Below are 13,866 nucleotides of genomic sequence, written 5' to 3'. Positions count from 1 at the left end.
CATTTTTTTTTTCCCGAACTCCGATCCCGGACCCGAACTTTTTTCAATTGTTCGGGAAAAACCCAAAGTCCGTACCAAACCCGAACTTTACAGTTCGGGTTCGCTCAACCCTATTCACTATTCAATTCACATCCATCTACAGTGGGGCAAAAACTTATTTAGTCAGCCACCAATTGTGCAAGTTCTCCCACTTAAAAAGATGAGATAGACCTGTAATTGTCATCATAGGTATACCTCGACTATGAGAGACAAAATGTGGAAACAAATCCAGACAATCACATTGTCCGATTTGGAAAGCATTTATTTAAAAATTGTGGTGGAAAATAAGTATTTGGTCACCTACAAACGAGCAAGATTTCTGGCTCTCACAAACCTGTATCTTCTTCTTTAGGAGGCTCCTCTGTCCTCCACTCATTACCTGTATTAATGGCACCTGTTTGAACTTATAAAAGACACCTGTCCACAACCTCAAACAGTCACACTTCAAACTCCACTATGGTGAAGACCAAAGAGCTGTCGAAGGACACCTGAAACGAAATTGTAGACCTGCACCAGGCTGGGAAGACTGTATCTGGTTTGAAGAAATCAACTGTGGGAGCAATAATTAGAAAATGGAAGACATACAAGACCACTGATAATCTCCCTTGATCTGGGGCTCCACGCAAGATCTCACCCCATGGGGTCAAAATTATCACAAGAACGGTGAGCAAAAATCCAAGAAACACACGGGGGGACCTAGTGAATGACCTGCAGAGAGCTAGGACCAACGTAATAAAGGCTAACATCCGTAACACACTACGCCGCCAGGGACTCGGATCCTGCAGTGCCAGACGTGTCCCCCTGCTTAAGCCAGTACATGTCCGGGCCCATCTGAGGTTTGCTAGAGAGCATTTGGATGATCCAGAAGAGGATTGGGAGAATGTCATATGGTCAGTGAAACCAAAGTAGAACTGTTTGGTAGAAACACAACTGGTCATGTTTGGAGGAGAGAGAATGCGGAGTTGCAACCAAACACCATACCTACTGTGAAGCATGGGGGTGGCAATATCATGTTTTGGGGCTGTTTCTCTGCAAAGGGAACAGGAAGACTGATCCATGTACATGAAAGAATGAATGGGGCCATGTATCTTGAGTGCAAACCACCTCCCATCAGCAAGGGCATTGACGATGAAAAGTGTCTGGGTCTTTCAGCATGACAATGATCCCAAACACACCGCCCGGGCAATGAAGGAGTGGCTTCGTAATAAGCATTTCAAGGTCCTGGAGTGGCCTAGCTAGTCTCCAGATCTCAACACCAAGTGTTGCCTAGCGACAGCCCCAAAACATCACTGCTCTAGAGGAGATCTGCATGGAGGAATGGGCCAACATACCAGCAACAATATGTGACAACCTTGTGAAGACTTACAGAAAACGTTTGACCTCGGTCATTGCCAACAAAGGATATATAACAAAGTATTGAGATGAACTTTTCATATTGACCAAATACTAATTTTCCCCCATAATTTGCAAATAAATTATTTCCAAATCTGACATTGTCTGGATTTGTTACCACATTTTGTTTCTCATAGTTGAGGTATACCTATGATGACAATTAAAGGTCTCTCTCATCTTTTTAAGTTCGAGAACTTGCACAATTGCTAGCTGACTAAATACTTTTATGCCCCACTGTATATACGTTCGACACGTTCAAGGTATAAAAAAGTATTATATGACATAAGTTTGCACTGTTAATACTGAGCACTGTTTTATTTTTTATAGGTTATGCCTGTCATATAGGATTTATGGAGGTCCCATTTAGAGGGGCCTCCATGCATCCCTTTCCATTAGTGCTGCATATATATTGAGAAGGTGGAATAGACTCCCTGGCTAGCTTAGTAGATTGCGTTAAAAAAAGGGTCTGGATTATTTCCTAGGTGTACATAATATAACTGTGTACTAACATTTATAGGTAAAGTTGATCCAGGGAATATCCAATTGCCTCTTGGGGGGCTGTAGCAAATTAGATCATGCTTTTGCTGGAGTTTTTCGCCTTCCTTTGGATCAACTGTGGGTATAGGATTGGGTATATGGGATTGTATGGTGTGTGGGGTGTTTTTTTTTTTTTGGTTGAACTAGATGGACTTTTTTCAACCTAACTATGTAACTATAGTCTTTGCAGATGACTGCTTTTTGTTTTATTTTATTTTTTTACATCTCTGAGCAGAGAATGGCTCTGCACTTGTTACATGAATCGTGGAGATGCCGGATTAAGATCGTGAGGGGAGTTGAATCGAGATTGCAATTATTTTACGATTGTGCAGCTCTAGTTCATGTTAATAAATGTGCTGTTGCTGAGCTTCTTTTTTCCCCACCCCCTATAGATTGCTGAATTAAAACGAGGCGCAGAGATAATAGTTTGTACCCCAGGCCGCATGATTGACATGTTAGCTGCTAACAATGGTGAGTTTATTTAATTTCCTTAATGTGGTATGTATTTCTTCGTACAGTTATTGTAATGGCAAGCTTTGTTTTGTCTGAGCCACCATTTCAAAAGTTTCCCAAGTGAAAGTTTGCTCTATTGCAAAATGCATATTTTAGCATTCACAAACCTATACAGTGCCTTGAAATTCCTACCCCTTGAAATTTTTCAAATTTTTGTCATGTTCCAACCAAAAGCATAAATATATTTTATTGGGATTTTATGTGATAGACCAACACAAAGTGGCACATAATTGTGAAGTGGAAAAAATAAATTATGAATGGTTTTCCATTTTTTTTTTTTTACAAACATCTGAAAAGTGTGACGTGTATTTGTATTCAGCCCGCCTGAGTCAATACTCAGGACATGGCATTATCAAACAGCTATTGTAGGCGATACAGAGGGATAATTTAAAAAGCAAAAGCACCATGCTGCTAACTGCACATTAAAGGGACAGGAGCACTATCACAGACCACTCAAGAATTATAAACAGCCTAGGATTGGTCTTTGCTTATGTCTGCCAATTACATGGAAGAATAACCAACACTTTAGGATGAGCATATAAGCTATGCACCTCACGAGAGCCTGCTTTGTGCGTTATTGCATAGGACTGAGACCTAAATAAGTTCTGAAAGCAGTTGGTTTAATATCATGGTGTTGCATGGCTTTTGAAGCCATTTGAGAAGAGTGTGTTCTGAAACATTTTGCAATCCTTTTCTGGAATAGCTATACAGTTCATAGTGGCTAAAAAAAACTTGCTATTACAATTGAAGGTTGAGGTTTTCTGCCTTTTTTTTATTTTTTTATCTGTTTTGCATGCTGAACGTGTCTATTTTTATCAGTCATTGTACCATGAAAAAAACACTTACTAAACTGTTACATTGTTTAACTTCTGTGAGAAAAAATATATCCGTGCAAGATATATAGAACTGGATTTCCAAGACGTCTCTCTCTTCTGAGGTAGGTTTATTCTGCCATTTTGTGAGGATGCAGTTTTAAAAAATCGAAAGCTTGTTTAAATTATGGTAAGGCATTTAAGGATGGAGTTAATTTTTAGGTGATTTGGTATTTTTCCACATGACTAAAAGCATATTAAAATGGTAATATGTTATGAACAACAATGACATGTATTCATTCTCCTTGCAAATGCTATATTTCATTTGTTCACGTTGTGGCAAGCTTGATGAAAAAAAGAATACACAATTCTGTTGCTCCTTTCCAGCCATCGATGTCTTGTAGAGTGGAGCTGTTCTTTCATACATTTTTATGGTGTGCCTGTTGATTGCCAGAGCTTAAAGCAGGCATGCTGAGGCTGATCAGGTTTGCTGAACCTTGCATTTGTCTACAGCCCAGTTTGAATGGTTGAATTGTAAAATGATGGTATGTCAAAAAATATGAAAAAATCTTTTCGCCACAGTACAAAAGCCAAATAGTTTCAATGGTTTACTTGTGTTGTCATGGTGTGAACACACTTTTTACTGTGTTCCTAAAGACTAGATCTGAGTTTTGATTATACTGCTGCTGTTTTTTGAGGCATATCAATATCCATAACTGATTCCTCACAGCACATATTAGTTTTGTGTTGATCATTATACCTAGAGCCCAATTTTAAGTAAAGAGAAATTTAATACCGATTAAGTCAGGATGTTTTAAAGTACGTTTTTTAAATAGTAATTTTGTTTTTGTTTTGCATGCTATCCCAAGCAGAAACGTCTGAGTCTGTCCAGAGATTTCAGCTCAATTTCCGTTATACTCTATATGAAAACATCAGTCTTTTTTGGAGCAGCCTGTCACACTCCCTGCTCTGTCACAACTACAGCTCGGCAACACTCACTTCAGCAGTCTTTGGCTGCATCTTCCTGAAACTGAAAGATTTTTGTGCTGGGCATGGGAAAACTTTGAAAATGGAAAAAATAAGATATGCAAGACTTGCTGTTTTAAAGCACCCAGATTAGTATAAATTTAAATATGGGTTTGCAGTATACAAGAAAAACAGACTATAATTTATTAGTTTTCCTAAAGGGTCTGTTTGTATTGAACTAATTACTCAGATGTGGGTGAGTGCTGGCAGGATCATGAACCCACTGGTTTCTCAAAACTCACAGGGATTCTTGAGGGAAAATATCATCTCTTGCCTCCAATATTACGGCACAATCCATTGTAATATCGGGTACTTGGATCTTCCTGGCTTCCACAAGAGAACTTCAGCCAGTGTAAGGTGACAGACGTGGCAAAAAAGCGGAACCAAGATCCCAAGTGAGGTGTTTATTCCAGGTTTCCCTATGAGTTTTAAGAGTAAATGAGGTAATTGCACTTGCCATCGTTCACTTGAGCATGCATCTTTGGCTGGTCTGAACTTCAATTACAAAGGATTAAATATAAAAGACACTCCATCTAAATTGACTTTTTACTACTTATGAAAATTGTTCAATGAGTTTAGTAGGGCAGCCAGTGGGCAAAGTGTGTTTGCTGAATCTGGGACACATAGTTTGAGCTTTCTGCCTTCCACACATGCGCTGTAATCTCTAATATGTTCTTTCCTAGGTGACTGCTGTCATAAAATGCCTAACGTGGCTCCAGGCTCCACCTCAGTCTTAGTTTATGATGTGTGCTTGGAGAGGGCTGAATTATGTAGCCATGAGATGGTACGCAAGAGTAGGCACAACTACCAGATATCAGAGGGCCTAATATATAATCTTATGAAGTTTTCCTAGCAAAATGAAGTTTGTTATGCTAGGTTTAAACACTTTGTTTTACAATTTTCTTTAAACCTTTTTTTACACTTGTCACTTATCACTTGTCACTGATATAACTCTTTTTTTAACAAGCCTTCGCTTATCTTCTTTGTGATTTTCCAAAATGTAGGTCGAGTAACCAATTTTCGACGAGCTACGTATGTTGTTCTTGATGAAGCAGACCGAATGTTTGACATGGGCTTTGAACCACAGGTAAACGGCAAGACATGAACAAAAAAACAAAGCCAATAGCATTGTAGCAATGTATTCACTTATCCTAACCACATCAATTTATGATTTCTTCAAAGCAAAAATCAAAAACTTTGTCAGAAAAAACAGTGCCTGATTTCAAGACTACTTTTAATTAAAAAAAAAATAATATTTGTACACAACTGTAGTTTTCTCTCATTTTGTATCCTATAAAATGACATTCTCTCTCTCTCTCTCTCTCTCCCCCCGCTAAATTGGTTACACGCAGATTGCGTTTTTTTTTGTCAGCCAACAAACCAAAATCCTGTATTCACCTCACGTGTGTATATGTAGGAATTCTCCCCAAGTTACGGTGGGCAGGTGGCAAAAAAGACAAGGGAACCTTTATCCAGGCGGAGCCTGCCAACTCTCTCCTGGAGGCATCTTTTTCCTTGGACAACTTTTCCAGTGCAATGGAAGTTTGTTTCTCATATGAAATTTCTTTGGCACATAGACCAGCTATCAAGCTTCCTCTACCCCTTGTGTCAGCCGATTTGGATTCAGAACTACCCCAATCTTTACTTCCAGGGTCTAGCAGTGGATCCTTTCTCTTTTGAAAGTGACATGGAATTTCCAGCAGCGAAGTTGGCACGTGAGAAAGAATCTGCATCTTACCTTATCACAGCGGTCAGGGAAACCCTAAGAATGGAGGATTTCCAGCTCCGATTAGACTTTCAAATCCCTTATATGACTTACAAATGTAACAGACTGTCAGGTTTTTCTGTAAGATAACTTTTTTTGATCGCATCTACAAACTGTGGGCATGTCGACCGAAGCTGTTCAGTCCACTCTTGTGGTTTTCTGATTTCTTTCTCTTTATGCAAGCATTTGTCAAATAGTGGGTTAAACACATTCCCCCGTGGTGGATTTCCCTATTTCCCGTCTAAACAATGTGTGAGTCAGCATGGCGTCCGAAGCATTTTGGCCCTACTAAGACAGCGTGGCATCGCTGTCGTGGGCTACTTGGGCGATCTTCTGAGGGCCACTTCAAGCTCAGAATTAGAGGTGAGTGTGTCTATAATCTGTCAGACCCTCCGAGAACTTGGTTTGGTGCTGAACGCTCAGAAATTAGTATTGGTGCCTAGTGTATCTGGGGTTGATTCTGGACTCCTCAGAGGCGAAAGTTTTTCTCCCTATGGAAAGGTTGCAGACTCTTTGGGCTGCGGTGCGGCAGTTGACATCCCAAAGATGGTCGTCACTCCGCTTTTCCATGCGAGTCCTGGGCCTCATGGTATTTTCCATCGCGGCAGTACCGTATGCTCAATTTCACACTCGAGTGTTGCAGAAGGAAGTTCTGTCCAGATGGGACAAGTGCCCATCGTCCCTGGATTGTCAAAACCGGTTGAGCCACCTAGTCAGGACCTCCCTGGTTTGGTGGCTGACATCACCGGCACTTCTGTCCGGGAAGTTGTTCGTTCCTTTTCACTGGATGGTGGTCACGACGGGCGCCAGCCTTACCGGTTTGGGGGGGGCGGGGAGTCTGTGGGGTCCAGTCGGCCCAGGGTCACTGGACTCCAGAGGAATCCCACTTGCCGATCATTGTCCTGGAACTCTGGACGATCAGGCTGTGCCTCTCCATGTGGTCTCAGAGGCTACAGGGGCATCCAGTCAGACAACGCCACAGCGGTGGCGTATGTCAACCACCAAGGAGGAACAAGAAGCTCGGCTGCAGCATCGTAGGTTGCCCACATCCTAAGGTGGGCAGAAAGGAGCGTACCGGCCCTGTCGGCCATATTCATCCCAGGCGTAGAAAACTGGCAGGCGGACTACCTGAGTCGCCAGAGGCTGGACCAGGGCAAATAGTCTCTGCACCCGGATGTGTTTCTGCTCCTGTGTCTAAGATTGGGCACGCCAGACGTAGATCTCCTCTCCTGGCATCCCGACTCAATCGGAAGGTATTGAGGTTTGTGGCCAGGTCAAGAGACCCAGGGGCAGACGCAACAGATGCTTGGTGGCACTGTGGAATCAGTACCGGCTAATCTATGCCTTCCCTCCCCTGAAGCTCCTTCCTTATCTGCTTCGCAGAGTGGAGGCAGAGGGGATTCCAATGATCCTAATTGCTCCGGATTGGCCTCTGCATCCTTGGTACGCCAACCTAGTGCGTCCAGTATCAGACGTCCCTTGATGTCTACCGCTGAGAGGACCTGCTGTCGCAAGGTCCCATATTTCATCCTGCTTTACAGTCGCTGGCTTTAACGGCATGGCTATTTAAAGCCACGTGCTAAGAGACCGGCGCCTGTCGGATTCAGTGATTTCTACCATGAGGAGGGCTCGGAAGCTATCCTCTAGGAAGATTTACCATCGCACTTGGAAGGCCTACATAGGCACTTGTGAGGAAATTAGGTGGAATCAGCGTACTTATTTGGTTTCCAGAGTCTTGCTGTTCCTACAGCGGGGGGTAGACCAAAAGCTTGCCTTAAGTACGATTAAGGGGCAGATTTCTGCCCTGACTGTCTTGGGTTCGGTATGTAGCCCCTCCAGTCCGTCCTCCCCTACCTCCGTGGGACCTGAACCTGGTCCTCTCGGTGCTTCAGAAACCACTGTTTGAAAACTTTAGGGAGATTCTCAGAAGGTGGTCTTTTTTATAACCCACACTCTGCCTCAGCAGCTCCAGTTTTTTTCTGCCTAACGTCAGGAGAGACATAGCCTTCTGGAGTCCATGTACTCTGGAATTTTTTTGTGATTTTTTTTTTTCGCTTTTGTTTTGTTCCTGCATTTTTTAATCCTGAGATTCTACTATCAACTGCCGACTGGGTGACAGGCTGGTTCTTGACTCTTGTAGTCCCCCCTTGTTCGGCCATCGAGCGTGTGCCGGCCCTCAGCTCTGGGTTGTCCACGACATGCCCCGTTGCTCCAGGGGTAGCCGGGGAACTACGGTTCCAGGGCACACATGACCAGTCTCTATGGCCTTGTCACAGTGTGTCTGGCCGACAGCCATGCCGTTTAGCGGATGTTGGTTCTGTCCAGAATGCCTCCAGCCGGTGGTCGCAGGACGGGTAAGTAGGCCCCTTGGTATGGCTGGTGCTTCCCTGGGGAGGTCGAATGAGGGTCCCCTCTGCTTTCCTCTCTCCCTCCTTCCCCATCTTGGGTGGCGGCTGTAAGGGGGGGCCCTCATGGGGTTCTATCGCTACCGGGGACCGTGTGCTGTGAGGTGCTATGGTTTTTTGCGTTTGGGGAGTTGCTGTATGTGCTGGCCGTGTTTTTTGCTGTGTCACTGTGTTTTTTAAACTGCGTATGGCCGCCATTTTGCCGCGGACGCGGTTTACATAGTTCGGCGGCCATTTTCTTTGTAGCCCACATGGTGTTTTTTTTACCTCAGACGGCGGCCATCTTGGAAAGGTCTTGGCCTCTAGTGCCTGATATAGCGCAACAAAAGCCCGCAAATCACTTCCTGAGGGACAGCGCAGCCAGCACTTCAGCTCACACTGCAACCGGGTGGGGTGGTGAGTTCCCTGGGGTTTCCCTGCCTTCTGTTCTGCAGCCTGGGAGGTGACCGGTGGGTTTTTCTGCCTTGCAGTGCTAGGGAGGCATAGCGGTGGGGCAACATGGAGCCTGAACCAGAAGCTTCTACCCCAGCAATGCCTGAGTTAACCCTTAATGCCCCTGCCGGGCATGACAGCAGTCCTTGGCGTTTCCCGCCAGGATTGAAGCGACTAGTGGCCAGAAGGGGGGTAAAAAGCGCCCCCTCCCTGAGCCTACTTCTGGGGATGTCTTTGACTCACAATCAGGCCCTGCTATTGCGTCTGGCTCTGGTTCTGTCATGTCAGATGATGCGGGCTTAACCCACGCGGACAGTGAGGATGACTCTGCTTCAGGGTCAGTGCATGATAAGGAATTTGTTGGAGCTCTTATCTCTGCGGTGTGGGATACTCAGAAACGTGAGGATTTGGCGGAGGCATCGGATGTGCCGGTCCCTTTTGGGTTCCGCAAGCCGCACCGCAAAAGTGTTTCCTTGTGTTCCATATCTGGACAAATTGTTGTACAAGGAATGGGATACGCCGCAGAAAGTTTATGCTGTTCCAAAATACTTTGCGACCCGTTATACCTTTTGAGGAGGACTTTTTAAAAAAAGTGGGTCTCCTCCGTCAGTGGACCCTCCCGTGTCCAGATTGAGCAAAGCCACCACGTTGGCTGTGGAAGGGGCTCCCGCCTTTTAAGGACCCCGCAGACAGGAGAGTGGAGGCTGTGGCCCGCTCCATGTTCATAGTTGTGGGTTCGGCTGTAAGACCGGTTTTGGCCGGGACTCTGGTGTCGCAGACACTTACCGAACGGGCAAAGTTCTTGCTACAGGAGCTGGAGGCGCAGAATGTTTCCGAGACCTGTGTGTACCTGGCTGAACAGTTGGTTCAGGGTCTGAAGTTTGTCTGTGAGTCGACCCTGGATACACTCCCTTTGCTCTCCAGGGCCTCCGCCTACGCGGTGGTACTACGACGCCTTGTGTGGCTGAAGTGTTGGTCTGCGGACCAGTCCTCAAACTACATACCTACATGTTCCCATATGCACAAAGCACCAGAGGTTTCTGCGCTTTGCGATCGGGGAGGACCATTTTCGATTCGTGGCCCTCCCATTTGGCCTGGCCTCGGCACCACTGTTTTTCACCAAGGTGCTCGCCCCGATCCTAGCCCTGCTGAGTCAGTGCGGGATCGTTATCGTAGGATATCTGGATGACCTTCTCCTGAGAGCTTCCTCAAGCTCAGAGTTAGAAGAGGACGTGTCTTATCACGTGTCAAACTCTGAGTTCGGCTGGCTTCTGAATATCCAGAAGTCAGTGTTGGTTCCGTCTCAGCGACTGGAATACCTGGGGTTAGTCCTGGATTCTGCGGAGGCGAGAGTTTTTCTCCCAACAGAGAAACTTCGGACACTGCAATCTGCGGTGCAGCAGTTGTCGACCCAGAAGTGGTCATCTCTTCGATTCTGCATGAGGGTTCTGGGTCTGATGGTGACCTCTTTCGAGGCAGTTCCGTATGCCCAATTCCACACCCGGGTGCTACAGAAGGAGATTGTCACGTTGGGACAAGCTCCCTTCATCTCTGGATTACCAGATTCAGATGAGTCAACTGGTCAAGTCCTCCCTGGTGTGGTGGCTGACGTCTCCGGTGCTTCAGACCGGGAAGTCGTTTCTGCCGTGCCATTGGACAGTGGTCACGACGGATGCCAGCCTCTCCGGTTGGGGGGGGGCGTTTGGGGCACCCAGTCAGCCCTGGGGCGCTGGACTCAGGAGGAGTCCCACCTTCCAATCAATGTACTGGAGCTCCGAGTAATCAAATCAGGCTCTCGCCTTGAGTACGGTTAAGAGTCAGATTTCGGCTCTAGCTGTTTACTTTCAGTGACCCTTGGCAGTGCACTCCTTGGTGCGTACGTTTGTGCAGGGGGTCCGGCATGTGGCCCCTCCTGTGCCTCCTCCACTGCCCCCATGGGACCTGAATTTAGTTCTCTCGGTGCTTCAACAAGCTCCCTTTGAGGACATTCGGAAGATCCCTTTGTTGACTCTGTCACAGAAGGTGTTTTTTCTGGTAGAAATTACCTCAGTCAGACGGGTGTCTGAACTGGCGGCCTTGTCCTGCAAGGCTCCCTACTTGGTCATCCATGAGGATAAGGTGGTGCTGTGGCCGCAGCCGACTTTTCTCCCAAAGGTCGTTTCGGCTTTTCACATTAATGAGGACATTGTCCTCGGCCAAAAAACCTGAAGGAGGCCACTTTACATTCCCTGGATGTGGTTCGGGCCCTACGTGTGTACTTATCTGCTACGGCACCGTTCCGGAAGTCGGACTCACTGTTCGTGTCGGTGAATGGTCCTAAAAAAGGTCTGGCAGTCTCGTCGGCCACCATTTCTAGGTGGATCAGACAGGTTGTGCTTCAGGCCTATGCCCTGAAGGGGCGGGCGCCTCCCTTTCATGTTACGGCGCATTCGACCAGGGCGATCAGTGCCTCTTGGGCTTTCCGTCATCAAGCCTCTGTGTTACAGGTGTGTAAGGCAGCGACCTGGTCGTCAATCCACACCTTTAAAATTTTACAAGGTGGATGTGAGTGCATCTTCGGATGCCTCCTTCGGCCGCAAGGTGTTACAGGCAGCAGTTTAAGGTTGGAGTTCCTCCGTTGAGAAACTCTGGTTTTTGTTTGGGGTGTAGCTCGGTTTGCTGTGTTGTTTTCCCACCCCTCAATTTTTTTTGACACTGCTTGAGGACGTCCCTAAGGTCAAAGGCTGCTGTATCCGTCCATGAACGGAAGAGAAAATAGGATTTTTGTACTCACCGTAAAATCCATTTCTCTGAGTTCATGGACGGACACAGCACCCACCCCTCCTTTTGTTTGTACTGCTTGTTACGAACTGGAGCTGCTGAGGCAGAGTGTGGATTATAACCAGGGGACCACGCCCCCTGGGAGGAGCTGTACTGAGGAAAGTGTTTTAACACTTAAAGTGCTGTTTTCTGCCTAATCTCTCCTGGAAGGAAGGATAGAATACCCTAAGGTCAAATGCTGCTGTGTCCGTCCATGAACTCCGAGAAATGGATTTTACGGTGAGTACAAAAATCCTTTTTTTTTTTTTTTTTTCAGTGCTAGTAATTTGGGAAAGTGTGCTCAGCGTTGCAAGGCAGCTACTGGGTCGTCTGTTACATGTTTATCGAGTTTTACAAAGTTGATGTGGCTGCTTCTGCGAATGTCAGCTTTGACCAAAAAGTCTTGCAGGTGGCCGTTTGAGCTGGGGTCAGTTTTTGTTATGGGCCATCCCTTTCTTTCTGTTATTCTGGAACTGCTTTGGGATCTCATTCAATAAACGATACAGAAAGTTGAATTTTTGTGCTCAGTAAAATCCTTTTCTCAAAGTTTATTGAAGGACACAGCACCCACCCAGTCTTCTTCTTTGGCTGTTTTGGTGTTACCGTCTTAGTACTACTGACTGAATCCTGAGTTGGCGATGGGGAGTTTAGCTACCACCAGAGGGCCACCCCTTAGGCATGCTTTTAGTTTAAGTTGTACTGCTTCTGAACGTGGTGGCATCAAACCCATTTCTGAGAAAAGGGTGTTACGCTGAGTAAAAAAATCTAATTTTTCAGAAACCGATTTCTTCACATTCCTTTGTTCCAGGGTTCTGTTGACTCGGTGGGACCTCAGCTATGCATATTCTGTGGTGCAGAACTGATATTCTGTAGTCTGAACCCATCCAGGATTTTTTTTTTTTATTCTGATGACTGGGAAGGTTATATTTCTGGTTGTTGTTACTTTTGCCGTTCTGAAATTGGTTGTTCTATCCTGTGAGGAACTGTTCCTTGTAGTCCATTGTTGCTAGGTGGTGTGTTTTATTTTTTCATTTTTTTTAGTTTTTTTGTTCTCGGCTATCATTTTTACCTAGGTTGGTTTCTTAATGTCCTGGTTGAGATGGAATATGAGTTATAAGGGCAGAAGGTTTTTTTATCTTAATGCATTAAGATAAAAAGCCGCCTGTGTACAGCAGCTGCCCCAGCACCCCCTAATTCTTGCCTGACCCCCAGCGATGTCCACAAATGTCTTGGCAATCTGAGACTCTCCCCCCTGATTGATTGAGACAGCAGCGGCGCAATTGGCTTCTGCTGCTGTCAATCAGTCAGTCAGCCAATCAGGAGAAAATGGACACACGGAGCTGTGGCTTGGCTCGGGTGCTTGCTGTGGGGGCACTCAACAGGAGGGAGGGCCCGAGAGCAGCAAAGAGAGGCCCGAGAAGAAGAGGATCCAGGCTGTTCTGTGCAAACCCAACTGCACAGAGCAGGCAAGTATAACCTGTTTTTATTGGGGAAAGAAAATTGACTTTACAATCACTTTAAACTGACACTAGGAAAAATAGTTCTTCACACGTCACTGGTTCATGCAATCGGGTGTTTCCTGTAGTCAACTGCTGTGATTTGTCAGTCAGACTTTCTTTTTTTGTACAAAAAAGCATAAAGGTTGCGCTAATCAATCATATTATACAAATGAGAATGATTCAAATATTCTAAAAACTGTTTATAACTGATGTGATGTTAAATCCTCGTGTCAATCTGCACTGTCCACCACCATAATGATCATTAACACATCAGTTCCTCCAACAGCTAAAACTCTCGCTTACCAGCTCCAATTGATCCCTCCTTATAAGGGATCATATGCTCTTGTAGCATGGCCTTTCTCTGTGTCCCGATGGATCCTACACATGCCTTGGCAGCCATATTAGATATAAGGTTTTCTCAAAAAAAAAAAAATGCTCCACAGTGTAAAATTCTTATATGGTTTATTTGAATATAAAATAATGCACTTACAGCTTCTGCCGATAACATGCACCTTTTGTTTCTAGTGGGTAGGCTGGTACGCAAAACAAACCCGTACTTCTAGTGCCTATGTGGGATTGGTGATGTCAGCTAGTTGCTTCGTCCTACGTGTTTCTTCAGGATGACATCATCCAGGGGCACGGGCGGC

General features: G+C 45.5%; 1 protein-coding gene across 1 annotated transcript in view; it reads left to right on the top strand.

Annotated features, from left to right (window-relative positions):
* The window catches only part of DDX46 (DEAD-box helicase 46), a 327,918-nt gene that overhangs the window by 217,269 nt on the left and 96,783 nt on the right, over positions 1-13,866 (top strand). The window contains 2 exon segments of the mRNA XM_040344766.1: positions 2,361-2,439; positions 5,324-5,406. Of these exon segments, the coding sequence (XP_040200700.1) occupies positions 2,361-2,439; positions 5,324-5,406 (162 nt within the window).

The sequence above is a fragment of the Rana temporaria genome, chromosome 3 (genome assembly GCF_905171775.1).
Source record: "Rana temporaria chromosome 3, aRanTem1.1, whole genome shotgun sequence".
NCBI classification, from domain to species: Eukaryota; Metazoa; Chordata; class Amphibia; order Anura; family Ranidae; genus Rana; species Rana temporaria.
Note: the sequence above shows the minus strand (reverse complement) of the source record. Positions and strands in the feature narration are given on the sequence as shown.